This window comes from Monomorium pharaonis, chromosome 10 (assembly GCF_013373865.1).
Source record: "Monomorium pharaonis isolate MP-MQ-018 chromosome 10, ASM1337386v2, whole genome shotgun sequence".
In the NCBI taxonomy this organism is placed as follows: Eukaryota; Metazoa; Arthropoda; class Insecta; order Hymenoptera; family Formicidae; genus Monomorium; species Monomorium pharaonis.
In genome coordinates, this window is record NC_050476.1 from 20,490,415 (window position 1) to 20,503,173 (window position 12,759).

A 12,759-nucleotide genomic window follows, 5' to 3' on the forward strand; every position below is an offset into this window, starting at 1 on the left:
TCGTAGTGTGGTATTCGACGACACGTGTTCCTCCGTGGATCGCCTGATTGCGTTCATGCAATTCACGTGCACACAGGTGAAAACACGAACGGGAAAAGTCCCTTCCTTCTACTACGACTGTGCTCAGGTAGCGGTAACCGACTCGAGAACACAAGCGAATGACGAACGAACGGACGGATGAACGGACGAACGTAGCCGACGAGCATGCTTTTCAGCAGTTCCGAGTTCCGAGTTCTGCACGCCTCGAGAAATGAGTCTTATTGCCGCACCGCAAACGTGCGGATATGAGTATATGATATCGAAGACATCGTTATCTGTTTGTTGCACTTAAGACTAAGTGGAAGTACTTTTCGTGCTTTCACAAAGTAAGGGAAACAGAATACGGAAAATGCAGAAATGTTGTAAGAAGTTTCAGTAACTTAAACCTAATAAAAAATTATTTTAGATAATCACTAAAAATATGTAACAATATAAATCTTTATAAAATAAATGCTTTTGCACATTTTTGGCACATAAAAAATATTACTTTAAGAAAGATAAAATTTATTTTTCTGATAATTTTTACAAAATTTAATATTATTTATATAAATGTAAAATGTATACTACTATTATTTTTTATATTACTAATACTTCTCTCTCTCTCTCTCTCTCTCATTTTATTGTGATTTTCAATAATCATGTTTCGTTGTTTGTAATATATACGTACACGTAATTATATACGTTCCTATTAAAATTAATAATATTAAATTAATAACATATTATGTTAACGAAAAAAGTATCTCAACCATGTATATTAAATACTATTAATAATTAATATTATTTGTTATAATATTTTACATAAAAAATAATTTTTGTTACTAAGTATGCATTTTTTTCTTTTAAGTCGAGCATTAAAAGTCTAGTCCTGACTTTAGAATCAGTGACCGAACCTGGTTACAATTCAGAAAGACGAAAGAATAATAGAAGAAAAGAATAATAGGTCCATCTAGAAAGATCTATTTTTAAACCTAAAAAGCAAAGCTGGAAATGCACACAATGCACGATTTTCATACTTGCTTCCTTCCATGACCGTTATAGTATTCATTTCTTAGCTTGATGTTGGGAACATTACAAAATTATCATATAACATTAGCAATGGTGAATGGTGAATTACTTGCGCTATGGAACAATTTTTTCTTCAATTTTTCCCTCAAAATCATGACAATTATGGAATAACATGGTATTTCGAAGAATTTTACTATAATTTTAAGAGTGGTTCTTTCTTTGATTAGTGAAAGAGTAAAACTTACAACATATTACATCAAATTCAATAAAATCGAAAGGAAGTATGTACGAAAGTACATTATTGCGTATAATGACAAAGTTTTGATGAATGACAAAAATGCTCGATTTGATAATTGTTATATGTATTCATATACACAAGTACAAAACTTATTAAAACTGCTATTGCATTTTAGAACACGATTAATGTTTTATTTTTATTTTCGTTATCACTCCTATTATAAATGAGAATGTAAATTATTTATTTTTTGGCTATAACATTGTCATCTTCAAGCACGTGTTTCTTAACCGGATGTGCTTAAAAATACAACACAAGGAAAAGAAATTTCCTAGAAATATTTATCGAAATTTATCGAAATTCCCCAAAAATCCTGTAAGTATAGAATGCAAGCTAGATTCGACTATATTACCAGACATCAAGGTCTCAGCCCTTAGCAGCCGTTATGCAACTGCTGCTTCGTCTGTTTAGCCAATAAACGAGCGCGAGAGCATGGCTTAGGCTTAACAAAGGGGCTCGGGACCTGTAATTATTGGTGTATATCGTTAGCGAATTAATCGCGTATCGGTTTAGAAAGAAATACACCCGTAATTGCATCTTCGACCTTTCGAGCGGAATAAACGGCGCGATTATTAGACATAATAATAGGCTGGAAATCAAACCAAATTTCCGCCAAGATAAAATGGACCCCGAAAAGCGACCGGCGTTATATGTAAAAATGAATTAACTTTCGCCAAGAGAGGAAATGAGATTTAAAATGCAAAGTCTCATTGATTCGGTAACGCGTACTACGCGTTTTTTAAATTAAAATTTTTTTTTTAATTCTATTCGCATTTTTAATTCCATGCACAAGTAATTTGCTTCGTTTTCATCAGATTAATAATCTTTAAATGGAAAAAGTGCGATAAATTTGAAGGGTTTCTCTACAAAAACAAAATTAATCCCTTTTAAAAAATATATGAGATGTTGAGTCTCCAAATTTGGCCATCAATATTACATTGGACAATTTTCCGGCATAAAGATAAAACGAAAAATATACGAGTTTAACATTTGCTGTTTTAGAAGAATAAAATTAGTCTATCATACTTGCAACAAGAACAATTTGAAGATGTGAGAAGCTCCTTATTTCTTAAAAATGTATCTTTTTAAGCTTTCGTTTTGTTAAAAACGATTTCCATTTTTGTAAAACATATATTCAATCAAACCTACACGCATACATGTAGTAAGATCATTTTTAGAAAGGACATAGAACTTTCACAAGATATTGCCACCATTCGACTTATTTATAGAAGTTTCAGAAATCATAGAATTTAAGAGTAGTTTAGCCAATTATCTCATTCTAGTGTTGGAGATTGCCAACCGGAGCATCCAGAAAACATAATTCTCTAAACATATTTGCATTGTGCATTTTTGTATGCAGCTTACGCAGATAAAAGTCCCAAAAAGTATACTTTCTACGGATATTGAATGTAGATACTTTTTTTTTAGACCGATATTTTTTTTTAAGAATATTTATACTAAAAATAAAATATTCCCAAAAATAATCACAAAATATCCCTAAACGAATATTCCTAAAGAGCTCAGCACACGTTGCATTTTTTCGACCAATATTCAACTTAGTTCCGCTTTTTTTTTTCTTTACCTCACCACGCGCAAGTGTCGATCAATGGCAAGATAAAGAAGAAGTCTAGGTGGAGCCAAAATCGTATCGAATTCCTAAACCATTCGAAATATTCCTAAAGGAATGTTTCCTACAGAGAATCGCAGTTGCTAGTCATATTCTTTCCATGCTGTAATTAGCCAGGATAACCTCATCTTTCTTTTGCTTCTTTTAATGTCTAACATTGACTGTGTCTGAATTTGCATACTTATATATACTTAAAGAATAAGGTAATTACAATTTATCAATTTGGGTTAAGGTGACAGGTCTTTTTGTATTATTTTAAGTAATTTTCACCAATTCTTGGAAATTAAACAAACATTTTAAAAAGTTATTAATATCAATGTAAACAGTAAATATTATAATTTCAATAAAAAATTATTTAGTAAACTGATTGTGAATTTAATAAAATTATTATATGTTATTATGTATAAATCGCAATCATGAGTTAGTATAATTAAATGTACCTTAAGATACATTAATGTACATTAATGTTATTAACATTCTTATTTAATGTTATAACGTGTTTAGTGTATTAAAATATATAACGCGCAACAAACACACATACACACACACATACACGGGGAAAACATTAATAATTCTGATAGGTTAAAAAGCTGATAAAATCAGGAGGAACACAAAAATAGAACTACAAGAATTTTTTAACAAAATTTTTGTGACATACTCATAAAATGATTATTGCTTAGACATTTAAATTAATTCAAAAGCAAAAATATTTTTTTAATGCTTTGCTTTTAATTACAGCCACAGCGATGGACTCAAAGAAAACTCTAATATTCATACGTATGACGTCTTCTCGTTAATAAACACGAGAATTTTCGCATTAAATACGCAATATGCGTGAGCTTCAACTTGAAGTCGAAGAGTCAGATTAAACGGTCGAGAGGCAGATCGAGTTACAAGAAAAGAGAGAAAAGAAACGACGGAGGAAGAACTACCTGAAATCCATAGGGTTGACCAAATATATTAACTTACTCCGAAATCTTGCATATTATCGGCTATCTCAAAAGAGTTGAAAATAAGACATTGAATTATTTAAAAGAATCATTTGCATTACGTGCGATATATGTGATGCAATTACAATAATGCAACGGTATTGATAGAGTATTTCGCTAACGAGTTTTGTTTACTGCAAATTCTTTAAAGGATTAATTCGAAGTTAATTTTTTCCTTAAAAAAACTACCGAAGCAGAAATGTCTTCTGAATTAGCAATGAGAAATAAACGGTTATCCAGGATATAACAGTTAGAAAATGATAATACATTAAAACTACCTTTTCTTTCACGTATTCTTCATTTTATTTCAATAAAACTTTATTTCAACAAAGTTTCAATTCAAAGTTTGATTAGTAAGATATCAAATAGCATAAATTAAAAGATAATGAAAGAACATCTTATAGCTAAAGTAAATAAATTAGCTCGATTTAAATCTCATATTATTCAAACAATAATTGACAAACTAAAAATATATACTATAACGTGTAATATTTATTTTTGCAGTACAAAGAAACCTTTCCAAATTTAGAAAAATTTTGTGAATACGAGTATCTTGTGAATATATTAACAATAAGACTTTTTAAACGATAAGACAACTTTTGAACAAAATAACAAAAATAAAAAGGTCTGTATAAAATTCAGAAGACATTCTTTCAGAAAACATTTAATTACCAAATTATTTAGCATTACGATTAAAAACTTGCAATACATTTGAAATAAGCGATCGCCAAAAATATGTTATGCCAAAATATAATATTTCCAAGATTATAGTTATAAAAAAATTTATAACATAGAAAGTATATAAATGTAAAATTTGAAATTCTATTTAATATTTTTCACATATTTTATATGTGTGTACAAATAAATAAATAAATAAATAAATACACACAGAAAAAAAATTTTTTAATTTAACAAAATTTTCGAACCAAATTAAAATTTTGTTAATTAAAAAATTTATGCATTTAACTTAAATGCACAAATTCAAATTTCAATTCAAGCATTTATATAGTTAATTAAAATATATAAGTACTTGAATAGATAAAATTTAATTTAGTTGCAAAAAATTTAGTCAAATTAACAACATTTTTTCTTCAGTGTATACAAAATTGTAAAAATACACTCTGAAGAAATCATACGATGTAAACAAATAATTGGTATAAAACTACGATTTGACTATAAATGTGGAAATCCATCGTACTAGATATTTCGTAATGTAAAAAAGGGATCGGCTAGCAGAGAGTGTTGAAGTAACAGAGCTCGTTAAAAACGAGTTTTTTAATGTTACGCGAAATTCTCATTAAGCTGTGACAACGATGTGATATCGCTTTCAAAAATACCGTCGCTCTTTCTTTCGTTTAGATCGATGTGGGAATATGTGTCATCTATAAAACAGGACGACCTTTATGAGAAATCCGCTCGCTCTACAAACCTCTCAATAATCCTGAGTGGTTTCCCAAATATTTTATCGTGCTTTCGTCCTCGCGATCCGAAAACAACGCCGATCAACATTTAATATCCGCCAATCGATTTTCCGAACGACGAAAAATACTTTGACAAAGAATGAGATTCTCTCCGATAGTCTTTTGTGAATAATCTAACGTCATCTATCTATTTGAATTATACAAAATGACCTCGTGCCATCTCGGCACACAGAGATATAAAACACGTGGAACAAATTACGAAGAACTATGAAAGGCATATCATCATATGAAATATCACCAATTTAAAAAAATTTTATTACGCGTCTTCAAGCAAGAAAGACCTTACAAAGTGTCCTTTGGCAATCATAAAATTGCCATTTTGTCTTAAAATTAAACAGTTATCTTTAATTTTATGGACCAGGGAAAGATAAAAATGTATGTAATTTCGCGAGCAAAACGTGAGTAATTTTAAGTAGCGTTTTGTAGTATTAGCAATTTAATCTATAGGAGATTAAACTCGCTGGTAACTTCTAAATTCTAGAATACGTTTAAATCCCCTTCGGCACATTATTATTAACGTAAAACTACAGAATTTTTGTCGTTATAATTTTCTTTATATTTGCAATCACTTTGAAAACACTTTAAAATTAGATTATATTAGAATATAATATGAAATAATTTCTTATATTTCCAGATTGATAATCATTGTCGTAAAATTATATCTGTAAAAGTGTACCTACTGTAGCATCTTATTTTAGGCGTTTGCTTAGGTGTTTAAATATCGTAATCTACGTATTTCTATAGCTCCTGATCGCCTAATCTTGTCACTCAAACTGATATGGCGTCTTACTTCCAAGAAGGAAAAGACGATACTAACAATAAATATCGACGGTATTTCTCCAACGCTGTTATCAATCATATTCGTGAGGCAGGCAAGAAAAATCTGTCTTCTTACCTGATCGACGGTTCTCTGAAGGATCTGGCATTTGTCAGTCTTGCCAGAGCTCATGTCCGTGGCGGAAATCAGCTCGGCAAGCTCATCGATATACAAGTTCTCTTGGGTCCGTCGTCTTTTTTCGTTAAGGCACTTGTTACTGCAAACAATTGAAAGGTAAAATTAGCGCCCTCTCTCATTTCTAAAAGAATTGCTTTAAGATCTAACTCTAAAATATCAACTTCAATACAAAACGACAAGATTGACAAATAATTATGGTAATTATAAGTATATCATAAGTAATTAAATTGCCAGCTTAGTTAAACATAAGTATTTAAGTTACATTTTCTTAGTGACAAGTTAAAGAAAAATATTAAACTATTTTCTTGGATATATAGCATTTTCTTAGATATATATAAAAAAATTATTTAAGACAATAATACATTTTTTAACATCTATTATGTTCATAAATACAAAAAAGTTGTTTAAAATATTCTCGAAAAATATGCGAAGAATAAACTATCTTACTCGCATCTCTTTATTATTATTTTGTAATGTTTAATAGTTGTTTTTCTAATAAATTTTTTAATTAACCAGTTTTAAAATAATAATCATTACATATTAATTGGAATAAAAACAAGCGTCAGAATGTATTGTTATTACTTCTATAATTATAGTTTTCCCTCTGGTTTTATCGTATCGAAGAACATTCTCGTTCGTGATAAGAAAAATATCAAGTTCTTCTGTATAATCGACTCGTAAATTTGTTCTGACACAGTTTGCAATACTCGTGTTTTACGCTTTCACACAGTTTTAATAGCAGATTTCCTGATTTCAACTGTTTAAAAAAACTTCGGTAATAATTGCAATCTTTTTACATTCTGAACATATTCCGATATTTATATTTCAAATTAAAATTCAGTAAAAAATATCCTCGAATTTAAAGCAAAATTTCAAAATGGTTAATTAGTTGTCACTCACGTTTTACTTGGAAAGGCATCAATCGTAATTCGTCAAAGAATCCGTTATTAAAATTGCAGAACTGAAAAATCTATACGCGCTGTGTACGTAACAAAATGTTACAAAGCATTAATAAATGAAAAAACTCTTGCAAAAGATTTCGTAACTTTATAAAAAAAAAGTATGCCTTCTTTAAACGCTGAACCAATTCTTTTTATCCCATTGAAACGTTCAGTTGACCTTGCATGACGTCGGTCCAGCGATTCTCGCTTTGTTATAATGCCACTCTGCAATTTTAATACTGTCTTGCCAGTTGCTATCCTGGTACGTACTCGCGACAAAATGAACAAAATCCAGTCGTGAAATTAAAAGCAATATAACTTCAACGAATTTATATTTTTTCACGTTACAAAAAAACTCGTTCACGTTACCAATACCTCATAATATAAAAAAAGATAATGTTTCTTAAAAAAACTTTAAACCTTTTTGAAAAAAAGACGAGGAACATTACTAATTATAATAAAATTCTGAAAATGGAGTGTTAATTTTCTGTCTGTTCTACTACTTTCTTAAAATTATTCATAATAATATATTACCCGAAAGAAGAGAATATTTTTTTAAATTGTTACTCTTAATACTTACATTAAATATCAACTTTTATATAAAAACAAAATTTAAATGTATCAGACTGAAAAACTTATTAACATTTCTATGTGAGTAACATTGTGTTTTTTAACGTAAGGTTGTTGTTTAAATACTATTTTATGTAAATGTTATATTCGATACCTTTTTTGATTAATAAATTAATTTTTATAAATGCAAAAAGATGCGAATAATCATCAACACTTAATTATTAATGTTAATATAAAATTATATTAATAATTATAATTGAGCTCGTTAATGATGCTAATAAATTATAACTGTTATAGAAACAATAGCTAAATTTTCCATATTGTGTGTAAACACACAAATAAAGATGAAATTTATACAACAATTTAATAAAATTTCATTCAACATTGACCAAACATTACTTTGATATTAAAGCCCGTTCAATTAATAGCAATGTTCAAAAACTCGCTCGTCACTTGTATTTGTCATTAATAATTCGATCAAAACGATAAGCTCTTTAGCAAATTGGATGGCAAGGGATTAAACGTATACGTATCGCCGGACTTTCAAATCGTGGATTTCCAAACTTCAAAATCACACGCCCCATTTGTTTTTTTTTCGACGCTAACCCTTAATAAAAATTCAAGAAATTAATTCTAGATTAATTAAACATAAATAATTTAAATCTAAAGTTCCTGATTTGTCAAATTCAAGCTTTCAACCAAGTTGTCAAATTCAAACCCACCAAAGAAATTGTTTTGTTTTTCTGACACCTCGCTACTTTCTTGCTTTATCTTTCTTTTACTACTTTCATATTATTTCAATATTATTACATAAACTAATAAACTAATCCAGTTAAAAATGTTTAACTAAAAATTAGACTAAATTAGATTTTCGAATTCTTTTAAAAGTAATTATTACTATAGAATTAAAATCATTAAGTATGTAATGAAATTATACATGATATAATAGTTATATAATAAACAAATAATGCAAAAATATAATTGAAAAAAACGATACATATTTTTGTCATCCGTGTACAAAGTAGCTTTTTTTCTGTAATAATTTTTGAAGAATTAAAAGACACTAATACAAAATTGCTTTTATACACTGATAGCCGCATTTAATACCAAATATGTAATACGAAACGCGGATATTTATCACACATTGTACCAAATTGCGGATTCGAGCTTATACTGCGAGAAGGAACAAAAAACGGGAGATTGATACTCACATCTGCGACTGAGGCTTCGCATCTGATTTCTTTCTTTTCTTAGTAATGCCGCCAGTAATCGCACTCATTTTGACCCACAACGGGTCTTGCAATTCACACGGGCCAGGCCTGCAACAAAAGCGTAATCACAATTAGACAGAAGTACATCATACGTGTGCAAAAAGTAAAAAGAAAGAGGCCTTAAATGCGACACGAAACCGATATTATCGAGATAAAATTCTAGGAAACGTTCCTGTCTTTATCCGTAAAATCAGGCAATCTGTCAAAATCTATAATTAATATAAAACTCTAATTGTCAAAACGTTCGCAAGACGGTCGTTCGCAAAACGACTCGTGAATGAGAGATCTCGATGGAATTCAACGCAAAAAATGAATACCATCTTTCGCATGTTGATAACACCACGATTGTAATAATCATTGTGAAAAACGAGAGAAGAAAGATATATATGTCAATGTCAAGTATCGCCATACCGGTACCGTGTCCTCTGCCGCAGACACATCTCGGAAAATTTCATCTTGTCGCGAAGATGACTTGTCTCTGAATAATCGAGCTCGCGCTCGGCCAATTTACCACACGTGGACGAAAGCCGCGCGTGCGATTCCTTCTTCCAATTCCCAATCCTCCCTCTCCCGCCGCCCCTTCCCCACCCAACCGGTTCTCTTCCCACACCCGTTCTGCGGTGCGTGCACGCACACACTCTCTCTTTGCCGCACGTATATACATCGCCACATTGACATTTCGCTTACTTTTTCACGTTCTCCCAGCTCGTTTACCTCGAAATTGATGAAAGCTCAAGACGGGCGACGCATAAGCCTCAGCAAACTCGGAATCCATAATAAGGGCTTTACGTGGTGCGAAATGGTCCGGTATTATTGAAAGGAAATCGATTCAGCGCTCGCACGCGCACACGCACTATCGGCAGAGGGCAACGTGAAAAAACCTAATGGGTTTTTTAGAGACGCAGCGCTTGCGCAAATTGAACTTTCTGTGAATGCCGAAAATTTTGTTAATTTTTCTAGAAACCTATGGAAATCCTTAGAAGATACAAAATGTATTTCAATCCTTCAATTTTCGCTGAAACATTTCAGCTTAATAAAGTTAACGCTATATTTCATACGACAACAATGTATAACGTGATAGATCCTTAGGGAAAAAAAGAGAGAGAAATGAAACAAACGGTTAAAGCCCCACGGGAAGTCTTAAAGTCGCAGTTTTAATTCGCTAATATCGAGCTTAACGGTTCTTCTAGCACGCTTACTTACTTGTAGGACCTTCACGTTATTCGAGCCCTCTTTCGCGCGACTTCGCACAATTATTCTCTCTTCCTTTATCGAAATTGGATTTACCGAGGCCGCTATAAATACGCGGGGCGCACAAGAGCGACTCGAAATAATGCCTACTCCCCGGCAGCGTAATGCACCGTGCACGATTCCTTGAGATCGTCGTCTTTTTTTCTCACACTCGCTGGCGGCCGCCGCAGTTTATCATCGCGCGCAAGCGACGCCCGTCCCTTCGCCCTTTGTGCATGCCTTTTCGGTTCGTTTCCCCCGAATCAATAAAATTCCTTTATGGCGACACACGCCGGGGCAGCGTGTTATAATAAACCGGGGAATCAGCCGCTAACAACAAAGTGCCTAAAGATAATAGATAATCGCGCGCACAATAATGAGTACTGTACTAGCGATTTACATGTAGGGGGTGTCCCGAAATTACCAGTCTTATCGAAGATCTCGATTCGTAAACTCACGCGTTTAAATCGGAAACTGATTTTGATTTCATTCTCCTTGAACGAGAATTGTACACGACCAGATATTACGTGCCGATTAAATAATTTTCTATTACTAAACTAATTGTAATGTTTGATTGTCAGATAAATAAGTCTAAAATTTAATACAATTTCTTTCCTCAATCAAAAACTTTGACGAGTCCATATGACGCGAGTTAAATTTTTCGAATTAAATGTATTGACAGTGCAAAATCTTATCTTGAATTCTTACGTTTTAAAGGTCATGTGACATAACATCTTGTTATCTATATTATACGTATTTTTTTTTTTCAAAACTCTTTAAAATATCTTCAATATCGCGCAGTCGGCTTAATTTCGCCATTAAAACAAATTTCCCTTACTTTATTGTTTATTGTCGTCATTCGAAACGTTTATTGTCCGTCTATCGAAACGTGCATACAGCAATTCGAGGACACTCCGTATATACAGCAAGCAAATCAATCGAGCATTGTGTCTCGTATCAAGACTCTCGACTGAGATAATAGCTTACGCACAAAATTACTTGTTTACTCGTCTCACATAATCGCGCGGAGGGTTTGCGGATTTTACGACGTACAAAAAAAAAGTCGTAACTGTACATAGTTTCTGGAAATTACATGGTTTTTTATTCACGATCAACGAGCGATAATAGGATGTACCACTACAATACGTTCGCCGAGATGGATACGGCGCTTTGATAAATGCGTTACGTCCGCGACTCTCTTGTGGTCGTTAATTTATCGGGATGCCGATAACGCAATTAACGAGTTGTAAAGTGCATGGGTTACTGCATCGTAAATTAGACGCGTTGCATCACTTTTCTGGTTAGCTCGCGCGCGTACGCTTTTTTTATTTTACCACGTTTAAATCCCGCTAACAATGAGACCGTTCTTTCTAAATACACTTTGTACACTTTTTTCCTTCGCCATCTCTTCCCTTCTCTTTCTCTCTTTCTTTGAAACGTGTAGGTATGCGTGTGTATGCTTGTTTCATTTTAAAGGCAGAAAGATAAAGATAAATGCATATAGTATTATTATATCATTATTAGGTCAAGTATATTTCATGTATTTCTTTGTGCTTCACTCCTTTAATATGAATGCATCGTATTGTATTAACAGCCGAAGAATTCTTTGAAAAACTTTTTCTGTATCAAATTAAAATATTAGTGAGAATAAGTACGAAAAGATTTATAACTTATCAGTTATGCGTAAATAAATCAACTGTTCTAGAGAAATAATATAATCTGATAATAAAATTTTATCGAAGACAAAGAAATTTGCTTACGTCAAGAAACGTTCAAATTTTTGTCTTTTCGAATATATGACGTCTCATATGTACAACTTGATCATTTTTGAAAATTTTACAACGTGGGTGCAAAAGATTTATTTTCTTTCAATATCACACGTTACTCTTTCCAGATGATCGTCGTTCTTTAACAAACTCTTCAGGTAAATAAAATATTTTTTTAATGTTTAAAAAATAACAAGAGAATAATATTAAACTGTAATAAAGGATGAATATTAAAAAATAACACAAACGAACAATGGAAAAAAAACACGTGATTCCAGGAGCAGCTTGAATACGAAATATTTAGAAGACACGTATACCATTTCGTATACCAGGAATGCATATAAATATTGATGTCGAATTGCATTATCGACGAAATACCCATAAGATTATTCAAATAATCCACAGCACAATCGGTGGCTGTTAAATTCGAAAAATCAACGGTAACTTGTATCAGGCGATTCTTACGTCACTCTATAATCGGTTTCAGATTTCGGCACGACGTGGCAAAAAAATCGAACGGAGAATCGTAAATGTCCGCGCATAAAATACTGCAACTTAAACGGTTCATTAGCAAACGGTAATCAACGCCC

General features: G+C 31.8%; 1 protein-coding gene across 17 annotated transcripts in view; it reads right to left on the bottom strand.

The window, feature by feature from the left end:
- LOC105841162 (nuclear receptor coactivator 3) overlaps positions 1–12,759 on the bottom strand; it is a 148,064-nt gene that overhangs the window by 42,526 nt on the left and 92,779 nt on the right. For all 17 annotated transcript variants that reach the window (XM_036293383.1, XM_036293387.1, XM_036293384.1 and 14 more), the window contains 2 exons: positions 9,114–9,221; positions 6,332–6,470 (listed from right to left, as the gene is read on the bottom strand). In XM_036293383.1, the coding sequence (XP_036149276.1) occupies positions 6,332–6,470; positions 9,114–9,221 (247 nt within the window). The remainder of the gene's footprint in view (positions 1–6,331; positions 6,471–9,113; positions 9,222–12,759) is intronic.